The 17,846-nt window shown below is 45.8% G+C and overlaps 1 protein-coding gene across 5 annotated transcripts in view; it reads left to right on the forward strand.

The window, feature by feature from the left end:
- NUP58 (nucleoporin 58) overlaps positions 1 to 17,846 on the forward strand; it is a 114,384-nt gene that overhangs the window by 63,579 nt on the left and 32,959 nt on the right. For all 5 annotated transcript variants that reach the window (XM_068266971.1, XM_068266970.1, XM_068266973.1 and 2 more), the window contains exons 9-12: positions 2,825 to 2,904; positions 4,226 to 4,344; positions 6,873 to 6,955; positions 10,708 to 10,909. In XM_068266971.1, the coding sequence (XP_068123072.1) occupies positions 2,825 to 2,904; positions 4,226 to 4,344; positions 6,873 to 6,955; positions 10,708 to 10,909 (484 nt within the window). The remainder of the gene's footprint in view (positions 1 to 2,824; positions 2,905 to 4,225; positions 4,345 to 6,872; positions 6,956 to 10,707; positions 10,910 to 17,846) is intronic.

A 17,846-nucleotide genomic window follows, 5' to 3' on the forward strand; every position in this document is an offset into this window, starting at 1 on the left:
GGGGCGCTGTGGCGGCTTTCCATTCCGAACTACACGGAAATACCCGATCTCATTCGGGTCCGCTCTACTGCGCAGGCGCAGGAAACTTGCGCCTGCGCAGTAGAGCGGACCCGACGGCGATCGGGTATTTCCGTGTAGTTCGGAGCCGACAGCCGTCAGAGCGCCTGCGCAGGAGCCAGGAAGGTAAATAATGACGTCACCGCTGCCCGGACTCCACGGAGGGCTGCAGCGAGACCCCTGACGGATGGAGGACGGCGTGGGAAGCCTAATTAGGATCCGGAGGCTTCCCCCACCCGAGGTGAGTACCCCCCAGGGGATCTTTTTATGTTACAGTTCCTCTTTAAGAACCAGCGGTATCTGTCCCCTTAAAGCGGTATAAACCCTGACATAATAATCAATAAAAACATGTTTTCCTACTTTTTATATGCCATATGGTTATCATATTTGCATTTGTGTATAATTAGTATTTTTATTCATTTAGAAATTACAAGTTCCCCCAAAAGTACAGTTTTATGCTTTGAGAGCTGACTTTGCATTTTATTCATAACTTTTTTATTTCTTTTTTTTTTTTTTTTTTTTTTTTAATGTATTGAAGGCAGAAAAGCTTTGTCTGTCTGTCCAGGAGCTTCTGCACAGTCAGAGAATGTCACATTCCTCACTTGATACAATTAAGTAAATACAAGATAACATTATCTCAACTTCGGATGCGTCCACATTTCTCTGCACTGAACTTTTAAAGTCCTGTGTGTAACCCTTTGAATGCTGTTCTAGTAAAAAAAAATGCTGGTTGTATATAATATATGCTGTAAAAAAAATTTTTTAGAGCAAAGAAGAAACATTCCGCTTTAGAGACACTGAAGTCTCCTATAAATCGTGTTTTTATTTTAAAAATGGGCTTAACATTACTGTCCTACCTAAACCGCCGCATCCCCGCCGCTGTGCACTAACTAAATCGCCCCTCTCCCCCCAAAATCCACGACTTTCTTGGTCGTGGATTTTGCTGCCCTGTGCGCTTCCGTGTGAGGCAGAGCTATGAGCCGCAGCTCTGCCTCTCAGTCTCAGCGCGTCTGTCAGCGGCGGATCTCTAATGAAATCAGCTCCTGACCCGCTCACAGAGCTCTGCCCTCATAGAGACAGGCAGAGCAAGAGAGCTGCGGCGAGAGACGTCGGGATTCAGTGACGGAAGCCACCAAAACAGGGCATAGATTTCAATTAGCTTGGACCTAAAGTAGTTAGTGTCATACTTTACTTGCTGTGAAGGCCTCTTCTGTTTCAGGTATGAATCTATACCTGAAACCTATACAACAATTTGGAGGCTACTCTCTACATGTATGCCAAATTACCTCTTACCCCACAGTCTACTGCGGCCTAGAGGGGGCATAGGAATTAATGCCGCTGGGACTTTTGCAGGAGCAGGGTGAGCTGTTTTCCGGCTTTACCCTGCACCCAAATTTCCTGCTACTTTAATCACATTTACATGTGCATCTTTTCTGACTGTTGCGTTAGGTGGAGAGTCTAGGTAGGGAATATGCTTCCAGCCCCAGTTAGGTTGGTGCCTGTTATGTTTGCTTGCTGTATTATACATGTTGCAGGGTTCCTGTTGGGATGCAGACTAGCAGAAGTATTGCATGGTGCTTGGAACTAACACCTCTGTATTGTTACTTAGACTAGATGCTATATTTTGAGGGGGTTATGCAATTAGTCTGTGTATAAATTACTTTGCAAATGATTAACGGAAATGTCATGAAACTACAAACATCCCTTGTTTTGGTTAATTGATGATGTATGTGGGGCGTTGCTCTCTGGAGGGAGCTTTTGCCTGTTATTTCTCCTAGCTAACTTAACAAGTAACTAGGCAGCTGCAGCAGCCAGCAGCTCTCTATATCTTCCCTTTTCTTAGGAAACAGATCAGCCTGTAGCTTGTCCCTCTGCTTTGGCATACTTTGTTCTGTATTTTGCATTCACTCTACCTCTGCCTATCTTCCTGCTGTTCATTTGCACAGTAAAGCTACATTCACAGTGGGCATTGCATTCCCTGTAAGAGCAGGAATGGAACGTAGAAGTGGCAGCGCACATCATGTGCGCCTTCTGTCAAATATAATGCAGCATAAAGTCAATGAAAAGTGTGCATTACCATCATTAACGCACGCGTTATGGGGGATCGCACAGGGTTATCATTGCACTGTGACTTTTCCACATTACAATGCTTCCGTTAAGTCACAATACCCCAATGTGAACTAGCCTAACTGCAGACTTGTTTTGCTTGTAATGTAATTTATAGCTCCTAGTTCTAGCCAGGCATGCTGGGTTCATAGCATCTGCTAGAACAGGGGTAAGCAAACTTTGTAAGGATCAGGCTATATGCCTCTTGAATGCTTCCCACTGCTACTGCAGCTCACTCCCCCCGGCAGAAGAATGGCAGGGAAGCATTGGGTATATCTCACCCTATCACACGCTCCAGCTGCAATCTCCATGGCAGTGCCGGCGTCATGGGACACTCATGGACTCATGGGACACACTGCTACATAATGACTTCAGGTCACATGACCCCGCCGTCTCAGGACAGTAGGAGGGAGAAGGGGAGAGACGTAGAAGCTGGCCCTCTATTGACGGGCCGGCTTCATAGCGACCGTAGTTTGCCCACGGATCTTCTTTTTGTTGAACTTTAGGGTAACTGGTTATATGAAAATCTGCAGAAAAAAATTTCTGCTTTCATTATAAAGGTATTCAAAGGGACATTTGATCAGTATGTAGGTAAATGAGTCTCTGTAGTGCAGGGTCTAAGCTTTCTTAGCTGAATGCATTATTCTTTCTCATCCTTTAGGAACTAAAAAATGCCGAAATAGCCGTAAGAACACAGAAAACGCCACCCGGTCTTCAGCATGAAAATACAGCACCCTCAGAGTAAGTGTTACTCTCAGTAATGAAGTGTTTCACATTCCACTTTACGTTAGATTTTCTGTCTGTTCATCTGTTCTCGTGCAAACTTTTCAGCTCTTTTTGGCTTTAGCTTTCTAATCAATGAACCCAGTTAGGTATTAACCCTGCAGGTAGCTGCTGAAACAGCCTTATACAGCTAGAACATCCTAATCTAAAGCTAGAACATCCTAATCTAAAGGGTAGCAAAGGGAGTAAACTCTCTACTATTGAGAAATGAGGGTCGTGGCTTGCCAATGGCCGAGTAAAGACGAAGGTCCCAACAGAAGCTCACTTTGCTTTCAAACTGGGTTGTAGCCTAGAGTTCCCCAACCCTGTCCTTAAAGAGAACCCGAGGTGGCATTTCATTACGTTAGTGGGGCACAGAGGCTGGTTGTGCACACTAACACCAGCCTCTGTTGCCCCATCGTGTGCCTCAAAGACCCCCCCCTGCTCGCCGATATAGCCCCCGCAGTGCTGGCGACACGCAGCGCGTCGCCAGCACAATGTTTGCCCTAGCGCTGTCTATCAGCGCCGCTCCTCCGCATCGCCGCTACCCGCCCGCTGATTGGAGGGAAGGGACACGGGCGGGTAGCGACGATGCGGAGGAGGCGGGGGAGCGGCTCTGACAGACGACGCTAGGGTAAACATTGTGCTGGCGACGTGCTGCGTGTCGCCAGCACTGCGGGGGCTATAGCGGCGAGCAGGGGGGTCTTTGAGGCACACGATGGGGCAACAGAGGCTGGTGTTAGTGTGCACAACCAGCCTCTGTGCCCCACTAACGTAATGAAATGCCACCTCTGGTTCTCTTTAAGGCCCACCAACAGTACATGTTTTTTACAGAAAACCACAAACATTCACAGGTGAGGTAATTAGTGTCTCAGCAGAGCTGATTAGCTACCTTGAGGACAGGAATTTTGATGATTGTGAATTGTGCCCCTCGGCAATTCGTAATCATCACCACTGCATACCCACATGTCAACAAGGTTCTGCACGCCATCCACAGCACTCTGCTTATGAGGGGGCCACTCACTCTATACACACGTCTGCAAGGCGCTCGAAGGAAGAGCCGCCTCCGTTTGTACATAGCGGGGGTACTCTGCAGAGGTGACTGCAGTATAAGCAGACACCACCACTTTTGGGCCAAAAAGTCGGCTTATACTCAAATATATACAGTAATTAATATGTCGTCGTATTTTCTATCCAGACTGAATTCACAATAGTGGCAGGCTCCATTTCAGAACTGAAGAGGTGGTCTGGCCATGGTGTAGTTTTGGTTTAGTAAGTTTTGTTTCTATTTCTTCCAAAGCTATTTCCGCGCCTTAGTGGAGCAGTTTGAAGTCCAGTTACAGCAATACAGACAGCAAATTGAGGAGCTGGAAAACCATCTAGCAACACAAGCTAACAGTGCACACTTAACGCCACAAGGTACGTTGTTGAATGCCGTGAAAGGGGCAGATTTATAAAGCATTATTTTTATGTTGGCAGCTTTGAAATAGAACAGCAGTAGCTTAGTATATCTTTTTACACTGCTGTCCACTGGTGCATTGCTGTCCGTTCTTCCAGTTAGAATACAGTAGAATCCCTTTGTAGTAAAGTCTATATGCTTCATACACACTTGAGATAAGTCTTTGGAAAAATGCAAGATCACAGACCATTTTACCCCCTTCCATGTAGTACGAGAGCCATACTCAGTCTATTCTATGGAGCTGCACTCCCCATCAGATAAAATCTTTGCAAGATGCTGCACACAAAGATGCTGTACACACTCAAAAGATCATTATCTGCAAAAGATCTGTTCCTGCAAAAGAACCATTCCTGCAAATTACATTCATAGTCTATGAGATCTGCAGATCCTCATACACCCCTGGTTTAACAGACAATCCTCTGCAGATCATCTGCAGATCAGATCCACCAGGATGGTATTTCAGATCTGCAGATGATTGCCAGATATGAAGATGAAGTCTGTTAAACCAGGTGTGTATGAGGATCTGCAGATCTCATAGACTAGGAATGGATCTTTTGCAGGAACAGATCTTTTGCAGATAATGATCTTTTGAATGTGTACAGCATCTTTGTGTGCAGCATCTTGCAAAGATTTTATCTGATGGGGAGTGCAGCTCCATAGAATAGACTGTGTAGAGTATGGCTCTCATACTACATGGAAGGGGGTAAAAATTGGTCTGTGATCTTGCATTTTCCAAAGACTTTTATCTCAAGTGTGTATGAAGCATAAGGGACCAGACCAAGTGGTTTACTATATCCTTAAATTGTTATACTCAAGCACATAAAGTATACTATAGTACTGCATCTTAATTCAAGTCAATAATTGGGAGTCATTATTATTTTTATTTTTTTAAATGCTTCAGCAAGCGAGCACAGACAGCATCTAAGCTAGACCACAATGCCCACCGCTTAATATGCAGGTATTTGCATGCAATAATCACACATCAGCTTGCACAGGAAGCATAGGTCTCACCAGGTAATGTAGGTACAGTGCTGATGGTGTGCTCCTCTGTCCACACCGACCACGGTTAATGGGTCTCCAACTGACGTATGGTGCATGCGCCTGCCCACTTTCCACTATAGCTGAATACAGATTACTGCAGGGGCCAAATAACAAGCAGGAAGAGGAAGTGACACGCATGGCCCATTGCAAGAGGCTCCTGCAGAGGGCTCATAGCAGGACTTTGTTGTAAGTCATCTGGCTTAAAGGCATGCTGATGATAGGTGTTCGGAGTCCCTTTAAAGTGGACTTAAAGAGGAACTGTAGTGAAACAATATTCATATACAATATTCATTTATATATGATTTAGTCAGTGTTTGCTCATTGTTAAATCTTTACTCACCCTGACTTACATTCTCAAATTTATCACAGGTGGGAGCATCTGTAATCCTGTCAGGTGCAGCTCTGCAGAATATTTCTGGTAGTTATGAAGCCAGTAAAAATGCCTGGTCTCCCAGAATGCTCTGGGTGAATTACGCATAGCTAAACAGCTTGGGCTAAACATCACTGAGTGGGTGGGGTTACATATGAATATATAGATAGGAAGGGATTTTGATGCGGAGACAAGGACAATTACCGTAAAAGTGGGTATCCTGAATAATTTGTTACATTCTGCTGTACATCACTACAGTGCCTTTTTAACCCTGCATAGGGACTCAGTCTGCAAATGTGAAAGAATTGGGTAGAACCTGCCCCAGCAATCAAGTTGCCTCCTTCTTTTAATGGTGATCCAGTATGAGAGATGATGTCAACTTACTTCATTAACTGATAGGCCTTGTTCACATCATAAATCGCTATCGCTGAAACCAGCGTTTTGCGATTTTGTGCACTTTTTTTTTTTTTTTTACTACAGCACTTTTCTAAGCGCTTTTGCAGAGCAATTTGTTTTTTTCACTTCCTGACATCAGGAAGTGAACTCTTTGGAGCTTACCTGCACATTAGGGTGTTTTTTGTTTGTGTGTGTGTGTGTACCCTTAGTGTGAATAAATCCATAGGGAATGATCTGCAGTCTAGCTTTCTCTGTTTACAGAAACTTGCTAATTCTTCTCACAGACTGATCATCTTGTCACAGTTCAAAACACACCTACAGTAGACTATGCTGCAGTGTTTCTAGATTTATTCCCCATTCTACAACGTTGTAGGCAGTCATCAGTCTGCTTATCACATGGCAGGGCTCCATTTAAGTTTAAAACCTATTTTGAAGCAAGCTTTTTGTTTGCATTTTTACCATGTGAACTTTTGATGCGTGTGAGCACATTCTTTCTTTTAGCATCCTCACATGTGGGAGATCCAGAATGAGTAACACAGATCTTAAGTTGTATCTCTGCAGGCTGTTTGCTTATTGCAGTGTGGCAACTTATGCTTTTCAGTTTTTCTCAATGGAAATGTAAGTTCTAGGAGTCCTTCTGGCTCTTAGATTATAACTTATGCACTTTTGTTGTTGTTGTAGACTTATCATTGGCAATGCAGAAGCTCTACCAGACGTTTGTGGCCTTAGCAGCCCAGCTGCAATCCGTACATGAGAATGTGAAGGTAAGCCATCAGCTGACCACTTGAAAACTGCAATAATTCTGATTGCATTGCATCCGATTTCTGAAGGTGGCCTCCTAGTTAACATCCCCTCCGTGTGGGGAGTGTCAGAGCTTAAGGCCTTATTGGTTAAATACCCCTATTTCATCTACCACAGGGGCCACAAGCTTGGTTCCTGAAGCAGGAGGTGTTTGTGTCCGGATGGAGCCTCTTTTTTTTTCTTTTCTTTTTTTTTAGTGTCCAACCTTCTAAAGGCAGGACTGTATCCCAATAGAAACTCTAATAAATAATTATGTTGACAAAGCCTTTTTCCTGATTGGCTCTTATTTTCCTCCTAGCATCTGTTTTGTGTACTCAGCCCTGCTAATTTGATCCCTCATAACGCCATTTATACATTCATTTTTTTTATTTTTTTTTTCTGAATGTTGTGGAATGCAAAATGTAGACCACTGTGCTGTCTGGATCACACAAACTCTTTTTCATAGCAACGTTTGCTCATACACACAGCAGGGTGGCCAGCCATCCGTATAATTACAGACTGTGCATAAATATAACAGAATTTGCCCTGTCTGTATAGTCTGTACCTGCCAACACTCTATCTGTGAGAGAGCAGCAGTTCTCCCAGAGAGAAACTCTTTCCTGTATCTGCCAAAATCAAACTAAAGGTACCCATACATCTAGCGACTTGGCGGCTGGTCGACCATCTGATTTGATAGTTATTATCGAATCTGATGAAAATCTGTGCCACAGACTGCATACCTGATCGACAATGCAACTAATTTCGGGCCGAGCATGTCGATCGGACATGCTGCAAGATGTCAGGCCGTCATGGTCGATCAGGTGCGCAGCGGTAACGGCAAGTGATACTGGGACAATCGACGAAACCCACAATGCTGACTCCAACCCCCCCCCACCCCCCCAGTTCAGTGTGCAACCTCTGTGCTCTACACATTACCAGTCCACCCACATAGTTGCCGGTGTACACTTATGCACGTGTGATGTCACAAACGCCCACATTACTCCGGTAACCACGCAGGGCGCTTGTATGGACAGAAGAGGCGACCAGTGGTGGACACGGACAGGTAATGTATAGTGTGCTGGGCATCAGGGGGGCATATTTAACATTAGGGGAGGTCCTCATTGGGCTGGGTAGGCGGCGGATGAGGGGTCACAAGGCTTGTTCTGGGTCGTTTTCAGCATGAAATTGATCGTGAATTGGCCTGCGGTGTATAGGCAGCCAACAGGTGTCTCTCTCTGATCAGGGAGAGATCTGTCTCTCTGTAAATCTGCCCATACATTAACTGATCATCTCTAGGATCAATTGGGAATGCTAGAAAATCTCGCTCACTATGGCTTAATGGGGTGCACTGCATTTGATATCATGATGACCGACAGACCCCCAGCAGGTGTCCCATCAAATGTGTATGTGTGTGTCATGCCAACCTCTCATGCCTGTGTGCATTGTTTAAGGATCATTTGTCCACTGCCACAAATCCTGGCGTCCTCTGGTGTCCAGCATCAACGTGAGTGCCTGTGGCACCAGGCGCATGTAGCGACGTCCCTGCATGTGCCGGGTGTCATGTGGTACTCACCAGACCTAGCACTTGGACCCCTGAAGCCTGTCAGTAAGCCCTTATCGACAGAGCTCGTCTGCACTGTGTAGGTGTAGATGTCTTGCACCAGCGCAGTTGCACGCAGGCGAATGGGCTCGGCTTTTTCCGCTAAGACCTAATGATGGCTCCTTGCTATTGCGCAGGTGCAAGCCATCCTGTGCTAGTACGGCCGTGTGTGTTTACTTATAGGAGCACAGCTGCAAACTTCTCAGGGTCTTTGCACTGAATCCGATTGTCTGGATGGGGACATGGGAAGATCCAGTGGATTCCCTCAAAAGGTGGCCATACATCTAGTGGTGATGGGCAGATTCGACCAAGAGACAAATCTCTCTCTCCCTCCCTCCAGATTCGATGAGAGATCTGTCAGCTGCCCATACACCACAGGCCGATTCCCAATCCATTTCATGCTGAAATCTCTCGGGAATCGGCCTTGTGCGCTGCCCCGATGCTGTCCTCTAAAGTCAACGTCCCCCAAACACCGTCCCCCCAGTGCCTGTATAAGGTGTATACATTACCGCTCCGCTGCCTCTGCTTGTCCCCTGCTGGCTTCCGGCATTCCTCCTCTCCATACACGGTCACACGTACGCCCTTACTAGGAGACCACATGGGGCGTACGTGCGTGTATGGAGCGGAGAATGCGCTTGAAAGTCAGCGGGGGACAAGCGGAGGCTGCAGAGAGGTAATGTATACACTCTACATGGGCACTGGGGGGACATTGATAATGGGGGAGACCATGTCTGGAGTTTCGTCACGTTCGCCGATCATCTGGAAATTGCATGCCGTTACTGCCACGCCCCCGATCGAGCAGCATCTTGCAGTATGCACAATCGATAATGCAACTAATTTTCGTCCCGATATTGGTTGCATTGCTGGTCGGGCATGCATTTGGTGGCACTGATTTTCATCCAATTCGATTATAGTAATCGAACTGGATGGTTGATCAGCCGCCAAGTTGCTTGATGTATGGCCACCTTAAGTATATAACTTTTTTAGATTTGGATCTCCACAGGTTTGCTTTAAGGCAACAATTGTAGAAACTAAAACAGATGTTATATAAATTATTTTATTTCAGCTTGGCCATGCTGACAACGGTGGTCTCATTTAGGGCCCATTCACACTAGGAAGCGCTTTTCTGAGGGTTTTGCAATTAACGTTTTTTAAAATTGATTTTAATGAAAGTGAATGGGAACAATTTTTAAAAAAAAACTGCTAATCAATCACAAAACTCTCAGAAAAGCGCTTCTAGTGTGAATGGGCCCTGACAGGACTGGGCATGCTCTTTAAAGTGGTACTAAACTCAGAACTTCATTTCTGCTCTAAAAGATTAGCCACAGCATAATAACCTTTATGGAAAAAAATATTCATTACAATTTATGGTAATCTTAATTCAGGTGTCTTTTAAAACTTTATTTTCTATAAGAGGAATATGGAGGCTGCCATATTTATTTCCTTTTAAACAATACCAGTTGCATGGCAGCCCTGCTCATCTTTGGCTGCAGTAGTATCAGGATCACATGCCTGAAACAAGCATGCAGCTAATCCAGTCAGACTTAATTTAGAAACCTCTGATCTGCATGTTTGTCCAGGATCTATGGCTAAAAGCATTATGGTGTGTACACACGCACTACAGAAGCAAACGACTGGTCCGTCGGCACCTCCCGGTGGGCGGATTTTCAGCAGACTGTAGTGCGTGTGTACGCACTGTCGGCGGACTGATAAGGCTGTTCCTGAACGATCCACCGGGAGGTGCCGACGGACCAGTCGTTTGTTTCTGTAGTGCGTGTGTACACACTTTTAGAGGCAGATGATCAGCAGGACAGCCAGGCAACTGGCCTTGTTTAAAAGGCGATAAATATGGCAGCTTCCATATCCCTCTCAGTTCAGGTATCCTTTAACTTGTTTTCTCTTTTTCAGGGAGCACTAAAAGGGTTAAGCCACAGTGTTTGAAGGGTAGCTCAGCAAAGGCAGCTCTACATATAGTAGATTTACAGTTGCTGATGAGAACTAATTAGATATTTTGATATGGCTAAAAAAACTCAGAGAAGTGAATTTCTTAGCAACTATATGTGGAAAAATGACTTTTCACTGTGTGCTGTACAAGAGTTCAGGTCCGCCTTAACAAAGTTACATTACTTTTCATAGATGCTAAAAGAGCAGTACCTTGGCTACCGGAAGACCTTCGTGGGTGACTCCACAGATGTATTTGAGGCAAGGAGAGCCGAGGCCAGGAAGTGGCAGAGTATACCGCGCATAACCACCGGGCCCGCGCCCTTTGGCAGTGTACCAAACGCAGCAGCTGTCGCAATGGCTGCCACCCTGACCCAGCAGCAGCAGCCTGCCACAGGTGTGAATCCATTCATGCTCTAGATACACTTGTTCCGTGTACATTAAAGTTCTCTCTGCTCCCATACTGGCTCTTCCCAGCCGCTAGCAAAAGTGGTTTGTCTTTGTATGTTTACTAACTGCTTACAGCTTCTTATTGTAGGCAGGGTTTAATTACAGTAATACTACTACCATTAGGGCCTGTTTTCACTTATAGCAAATGTTGCATTAGCACTGACACCAATGCAATTTCAATTGAGTGGCTTCTGTTAAGTGCAATTTTTGCAATCCGTCTCAATGTAGAAAAAAAAAACCCGGACTGCTTGCTGCAAATTTTTGCCCCATGCATTGGTCCGCATGCAAATCGCCTCAATATCGAATGAAAGTCAGTGGTCCCACATGCAAATTTTCACTTATGTTATTCAAACTTTTGCACCTGTGCTTCTTCCTGTTTCCTGTGTAGTCACAGTGATGTCACGTTGCTATGGATAATTAAAAATCGGATGCAAAAATTCATATTCTAAATGTGCATATTCAAATAAAAAATAAAAAGCATGCATTTTCACAAATTTGCAATAACTCATGTTCGCAGCTGTACTCAAATCGCATGAGAGACAGTGGAAACGGGCCCTGCATATGAACATTTTTATTTTTTTTCCCTCCATTGGAAACTGAGGAAATACGTTTCCAGGGAAAGTGGCAATTCTTATTTGTATCTCCTACGGCAGTGGTCCTCAAACTAAGGCCCGTCGGCCGAATGTGGCCCCCTGAGGCTTTTATACCGGCCCTCTACACACAATGTATTACTTATAGCTGCGGTCAGCTACATGTTTAAGTATTGGTGGTCCGCATATAGAATAGCAGTGCTGGCACCACCCATCCACATGGAAGCCAGAAAGCAGTAATTCACTGGTTTCCAATCAAATTCATCATCCGGTGACACTGCTGTCCAATTGGAATGCAGGTTGTCAAGTGGGTATGCTTCACTGTCTGGCCCGCAAAGACTTCTACATCATCTTATGTATACTCTGGCCCCTCATCTGTCTGAAGCATCTCGACCCAAAACTTTTGGGTATCCCTGTCCTACGGTATAGTAGTGATAGCTTAGCCATGAGTTTTCTCTCAGCTGAACACAGTGAGAATGTTTTTTCACATGCAGTGCCACCTGCTGGTGAAAGCGATTGTTGCAGGGAAACCATTCAGTATCAGCAGTAGGGATGATCTATAAAGTGCAAATAATGTCTCCTAACATTAACATTTCATGTAAATTAAATGCAGCTTAGAATTTGACCAATTACAATCACTTCATCTCAATTTTTATTGGTCCAAGTTCAAGCTAGAGCTGCATATCCTGTACATGAAATTTGAATGTTAGGAGAAATTATTTGCATCTTATTGATACCTAATCAGCAGTCCTTGACTACAGAAGATGCTGGGAATAATTTATCAACACAGGTGGAAAGAAAAGTCCCATAATAACCCATCACAGCAAGTAAGGTCTCAGCCGGTTAAAGAGAACCCGAGGCAGGTTCTTACATCGCAATCCATATACAGAGGCTGGGTCTGTCTATAGAGCCCAGCCTCTGTTGCTAGTTAGTTTCCTCCAAAGACCCCCCCCTGCGCGCTGTCAGACCCCATAAATCACAGCCGCGCTGTGCGGCTGTGTTTATTTCACGAATGTCAGTCTCAGCTGCTCCCCCGCCTGCTGAATCGCTCCGGTCCCCGCCTGCGTCCCATTCCTCCAATCAGTGGGGAGGGGAGGAATGTGGGCGGGTACCGGAGCGATTCAGGGGGCGGGGGAGCGGCGAGACTGGCATTAGTGAGATAAACACAGCCGACTGCGACACGCTGCGTGTCGCCAGCGCGGCTGTGTTTTATGGGGTCTGACAGCGCGCAGGGGGGGCTTTGGGGGAAACTTAAATAGCAACAGAGGCTGGGCTCTATAGACAGACCCAGCCTCTCTATGGTGATTTGCGATGGAAGAATCCCGCCTCGGGATTAATGGGGAAAAAAAGGGCCAGACTTGTTATTGGCAACTAGACTATTTTGGCTCCAGTTTTCTTTAGACTTCCCTTCTTTAATTTGCCAGACTCCATTGGAGTCCAGGGTGCTGAATAAAGTAGGCACTGCAGGGTTGTGTGAGGTATGGGGTTTACTGTGTTACTACATGACAAATTGTACCATACATAATACCATTTTATTTTATTTTCAAATTCTGCTTTAAGGACACCTGAACTGTGAGGGGTATGGAAGCTGCCCTATTTAGTTTCTCTTTAAACAATACCAGTTACCTGGCATTCTGCTGATACTGTCTTCTATACTTTTTTAGCCATAGACCCTGAACAAGCATGCACATCAGATGTTTCTAACTAAAGTCTGACTGGATTAGCTTCTTGCTTACTTCAGGTATGTGATTCAGACACTACTGCAGCCATAGAGATCAGCAGGATGCCAGGCAACTGGGATTGTTTAAAAGGACATTATGGGTGCCTCCTTATCCCCTCAGTTCAGGTACCCTTTAATTGCTTTCCAACTGGGTAGTTTGGATTTATAATGACAAATAGCATGCCAAAATAAGGAGAGAAAACTTAGGCGAAGAGTAAATGTGCCCACAAATGTAGAATTATATGGGCAGGTCGACCAAGAGAGAGATCTCCCTCTGATCTTTCCTCATAACACACAACTATCCAGAACTACAATATGTTTTTACTTCAGAACTTTCTTCCTTGTAGGGAATATCAATGAGGCACAGATAATTCTAAACGGATGTAGGATTGTGTAAATGTATGCAGCTTGAAAATGGGCTAATCAAATTGCGCCAAGGTGGAATAAATATGCATTAAAACATTTTCATAAACCTTCATCCGTTTAGAATTTTCATGTAATTTACAATCTCTACTCGTTGGCCTCAATTCACTAAGCTTTATCAAACACTTTATCGAACGTTTGACAATTTCCCTTATGAGTAAAATCTAATTTTGAATTCACAAAGGTGTAATAGATTTATTGAATGTTTTATCGATAAAACGTTCAGTAAGGCTGCTTTCACAGTGGGACGTTACAGACGCACGTTAGAGCAGCCTGTAACGCAGCCCAACTCACAGTAATGAAAAATCAATGGGCTGTTCAGTGCCCACGTTGCGTTACAGTGTAACGCTGCACGTTCAATGAAAGTGCAACATGCTGTGCGTTATACGCGGTTTTAGCCGCGTTAGACTGTTTGCACATGCTCCGTAATGTTAGAGGAGGGGAGAGTTCGCTATTGTGCCTAGCCACATGGCTATTTAAAATTCACTGCACTGTGTGACGTGCAGTGTTAACTTCCTGGAGCGGCCGCTTTGTGCGACGATTGGCTAACGGGACCACGTGATGCGGAGTGTTCCGATCATGCGGTCTCCACAGTTTTTGACGCATGGGCCATTTTCGTTCTACCAGTATTGAACGAAAACGGCGCACCAAGAGACGCATAACGCGTCTCTGTAGCGTCCAACTTTTAGCACAACTATGAGTTGCGTTAGGGGCACGTTATGCGATCTTAACGTCCCCTAAAACGCAACGTCTTGGTGTGAATGGGCCCTTAATCTATAACACCTTAGTGAATTTAAAATTAGATTTTACCCATGAGGTAAATTATCAAACGTTCGATAAAGTGTTTGATAAAGCTTAGTGAATTGAGGCCACAATGTCCTGTGCATTTATGCAGTGCAGTCATTTTGGGCAGTATGATGCAGAAAAAGGCAAGACAGGATATTTCAGGATATTTCAGTGTATGAGGAGATGGCACTATTTTGTTCAGAGGCCATTGTGTTCCGTAACAGCAGGAACTTAGAGTGGAAAAGAAGGTCAGCAGATTATCCACGCTGTGCCTCGCACACAATCAATGAAAAGTATACTTCACTGTTAATGTGCAGTGTGTTACCATGCCACACCCTTCTACTGCAACGCATTTCCCATGTGAAGGTCGCATAGGTGGTGCATTGCAGTTTGGCATGCAGCTTTACAAAGCAGCCTTTATGCTGCAATGCACCATTGTGAACGTAGCCGAAGTGAATTCAGTCACTGCTCAGCTGTATAAAATCAACTTCAGAGTTGTGTCATTGTGTAAGGCTGCTGAACATGTACTTCACTTATGCTAGGTACACACAATACAATTTTCTGGCAGATTTACCTGCCAGATCGACTTTTTTTTTTTTTTTTTTCCCCAGCATGTCGGTTCTGAATTTGGATTGCTTTTCCAATTGTTTTTCCGATAGATTTCCCTAGATGCGAACGGAAATCTATCGGAAAATCTATCTCTCAGGTAAATCTGCCAGAAAATTGTATAGTGTGTACCGAGCATTGTAGGTCCACCACCCTCTTCCTCCCGGAATGGGGCAACAGTGCTGATTCCAGAATGCTTCACTGAATAGAATCCCTTTTTCCTCACTACAGTGGCAGCAAGTCCAGCCTGTCTGCCCATCACAAAATCCAGGAGCTTATTCTTTTCCTCCTCTCTCAGTTGGCTCCTTTGAGCATGCCTGATTTGGCAGATTATTTTAGTGTGCCCCCGTGACACCAGTTACATGTCTGCCATCTTCCGAGTGCAGCATAGTTCCAGCATCTGTACCAATGGACTGTAGTCTGACTCTTTTTTCATGAGTGCCATAGGTTTACAACCCTAACCATGTTCTCTGGCTGCCCACCTGACACTATAAGCCATTGCACTGAAACACAGGCTTTGTTAATAGTCAGCTGACAGTAGGAAGATGGCATGGCCAAAAACGTGCAAAGCCACAACACCACCCACCTACTACATGAGTATAGGTGTATTGGCAGTGGGTGAGGCTTTGTTGACATTGCATTAGATTTGACACAGCTTTGCCTTAAAATCAAACTTAAAGGGGTTCTGTGGCCTTTGTAAAAAAAAAAAAAAAAAAGTCACTTACCTGGGGCTTCTACCGCCCCCCCCCCCCCCTGCAGCTATCAAGTCCCACGCCGTTACTGAAGCCCCCTCAGTTTCTCGCCGCAGGTCACCGGCCAATTATTCGTCTAACTAGACGAATAGCAATGGGGCTGCATGGCCGTGTGCATCATCGGGAGCTTATTGCACAGGTGCAGTACAAGAAAACTTCATACTGCGTCTGCGCAGTAAGCTCCCAAGGACACGCAAGGCCACGCAGCCACAGTGCTATTCGTCTAGTTAGACGAATAATTGGCAGGTGACCTGCAGCGACAAACTGAGGGGGCTTCAGTGACGGCGTGGGACTTGATGGCCGCAGGGGTCCGGTAGAAGCCCCAGGTAAGTGACGCCTTTTGTTTAACCACTTGCTGACCGCCCAAAGCCCATGGGCGGCAGCAAAGTGGATGCCTTAAGGACCGCAATATGCCAATCGGCGGCGGGTCCTGTAGGTGTATACTGGCGGCGATCGTGTCACTCGTGACGCGTGTTGCTGCCGGCAATAGGCTCCGCCAACCTGGCGCAGTAACCCGCCGGCCAATTAGCAGCGCCGGCGGGTTTTAAAATATAAGGTCAGCCAATAGAAAGTGTATAATACACTTTGTTTATGTAACAAAGTGTATTATACAGGCTGCCTCCTCCTCTGATGGTCTCTTCGTCGTGCGACCATCAGAGAGGACGGCAGCCCTGTAAGTTAACACTAATACACACACTTTTACCCACACAGACCCCCCCGATCGCCCACCCCAGCCCTCAGAAACCCCCCCCCCCCGATCACATTAGCACACCACAGTTTGCACCCAAGCACCCCCCTAAAAACCAATCAATCACTCCGTCACTATCGGTCAACGCTATCCCCTAGATTAGGTACCTAACTGCCCCCTAAGGGCCCCTGATCACCCCCCCCCTACCCTCAGATCTCCCCCAGACCCCCCGCCCAGACCACCCCCCTGTATACATTTGTATACATCTATCTTACCCACTGATCACCTGTCAGACAGGTGATAGACAGGTGACAATTACCCCTTGTCACCACCACCCATTAGAGCAGACCCTAAACTGTCCCTTGGGGGCACCTGATCACCCGCCCAGACCCTCAGATTGCCCTCAGACCCCCCTCCTGATAACCTCCCCAGTGCATTATTTACATCTATTCTCCCCTGTAATCACTCACTGATCTCCCATCGGTCACCCCCTGTGTCTGCCACCCATCAGATCAGGACCCAATCTGCGCCGTGCGGGCACCTACTCAACCCCCCCCCACACCCTCAGATTGCCCTCAGACCCAAACACCCCCCCCCCCCCCCCCCCATCACCTTCCCAGTGCATTGTATTTGATTGTGCTGACCCGTGATTGGCTTTGATTGACCCGTGATTGGCTTTGATTGCCCCGTGATTGGCTTTGATTGTCCCGTGATTGGCTTTGATTGACCCGTGATTGGCTTTGATTGACCCGTGATTGGCTTTGATTGACCCGTGATTGGCTTTGATTGACCCGTGATTGGCTTTGATTGTCCCGTGATTGGCTTTGATTGACCCGTGATTGGCTTTGATTGACCCGTGATTGGCTTTGATTGGCCTGTGATTGGATTTGTTTTCTCGTGATTAGCTTTGATTGTCCCGTGATTGGCTGTGATTGGCTCTGATTCTCCACTCGCCACCTCCCCCCACACACACACACACACACCCCAGATCACCCCCCTGTCACTATCCTAGTGATCTAAAAACAGTGATAAGTGAAAACTGTCACTTTTTTAGTGTCACTAGTGTTAGCAGTTAGACCAGTTAGCTAGGCCCCTTTGTTAGTGTCAGTTAGTGCTCAGCCCACTGCACCACAGTCACTAATTAGCATCATCACTGTCGCTAATCAACATTGGTACTATATAGTATCTGTAAGTGATCATTACTGATCGCAGTCAGATCTATATTGGGGTCACTAGAATCCACTAAAACGCAGTGTTTGCCCGATCAGGCCTGATCATTCGCCTGCACTTGCGTTCAGCCCGCCCCTCTGCAGTGACAG

The sequence above is a fragment of the Hyperolius riggenbachi genome, chromosome 2 (genome assembly GCF_040937935.1).
Source record: "Hyperolius riggenbachi isolate aHypRig1 chromosome 2, aHypRig1.pri, whole genome shotgun sequence".
In the NCBI taxonomy this organism is placed as follows: Eukaryota; Metazoa; Chordata; class Amphibia; order Anura; family Hyperoliidae; genus Hyperolius; species Hyperolius riggenbachi.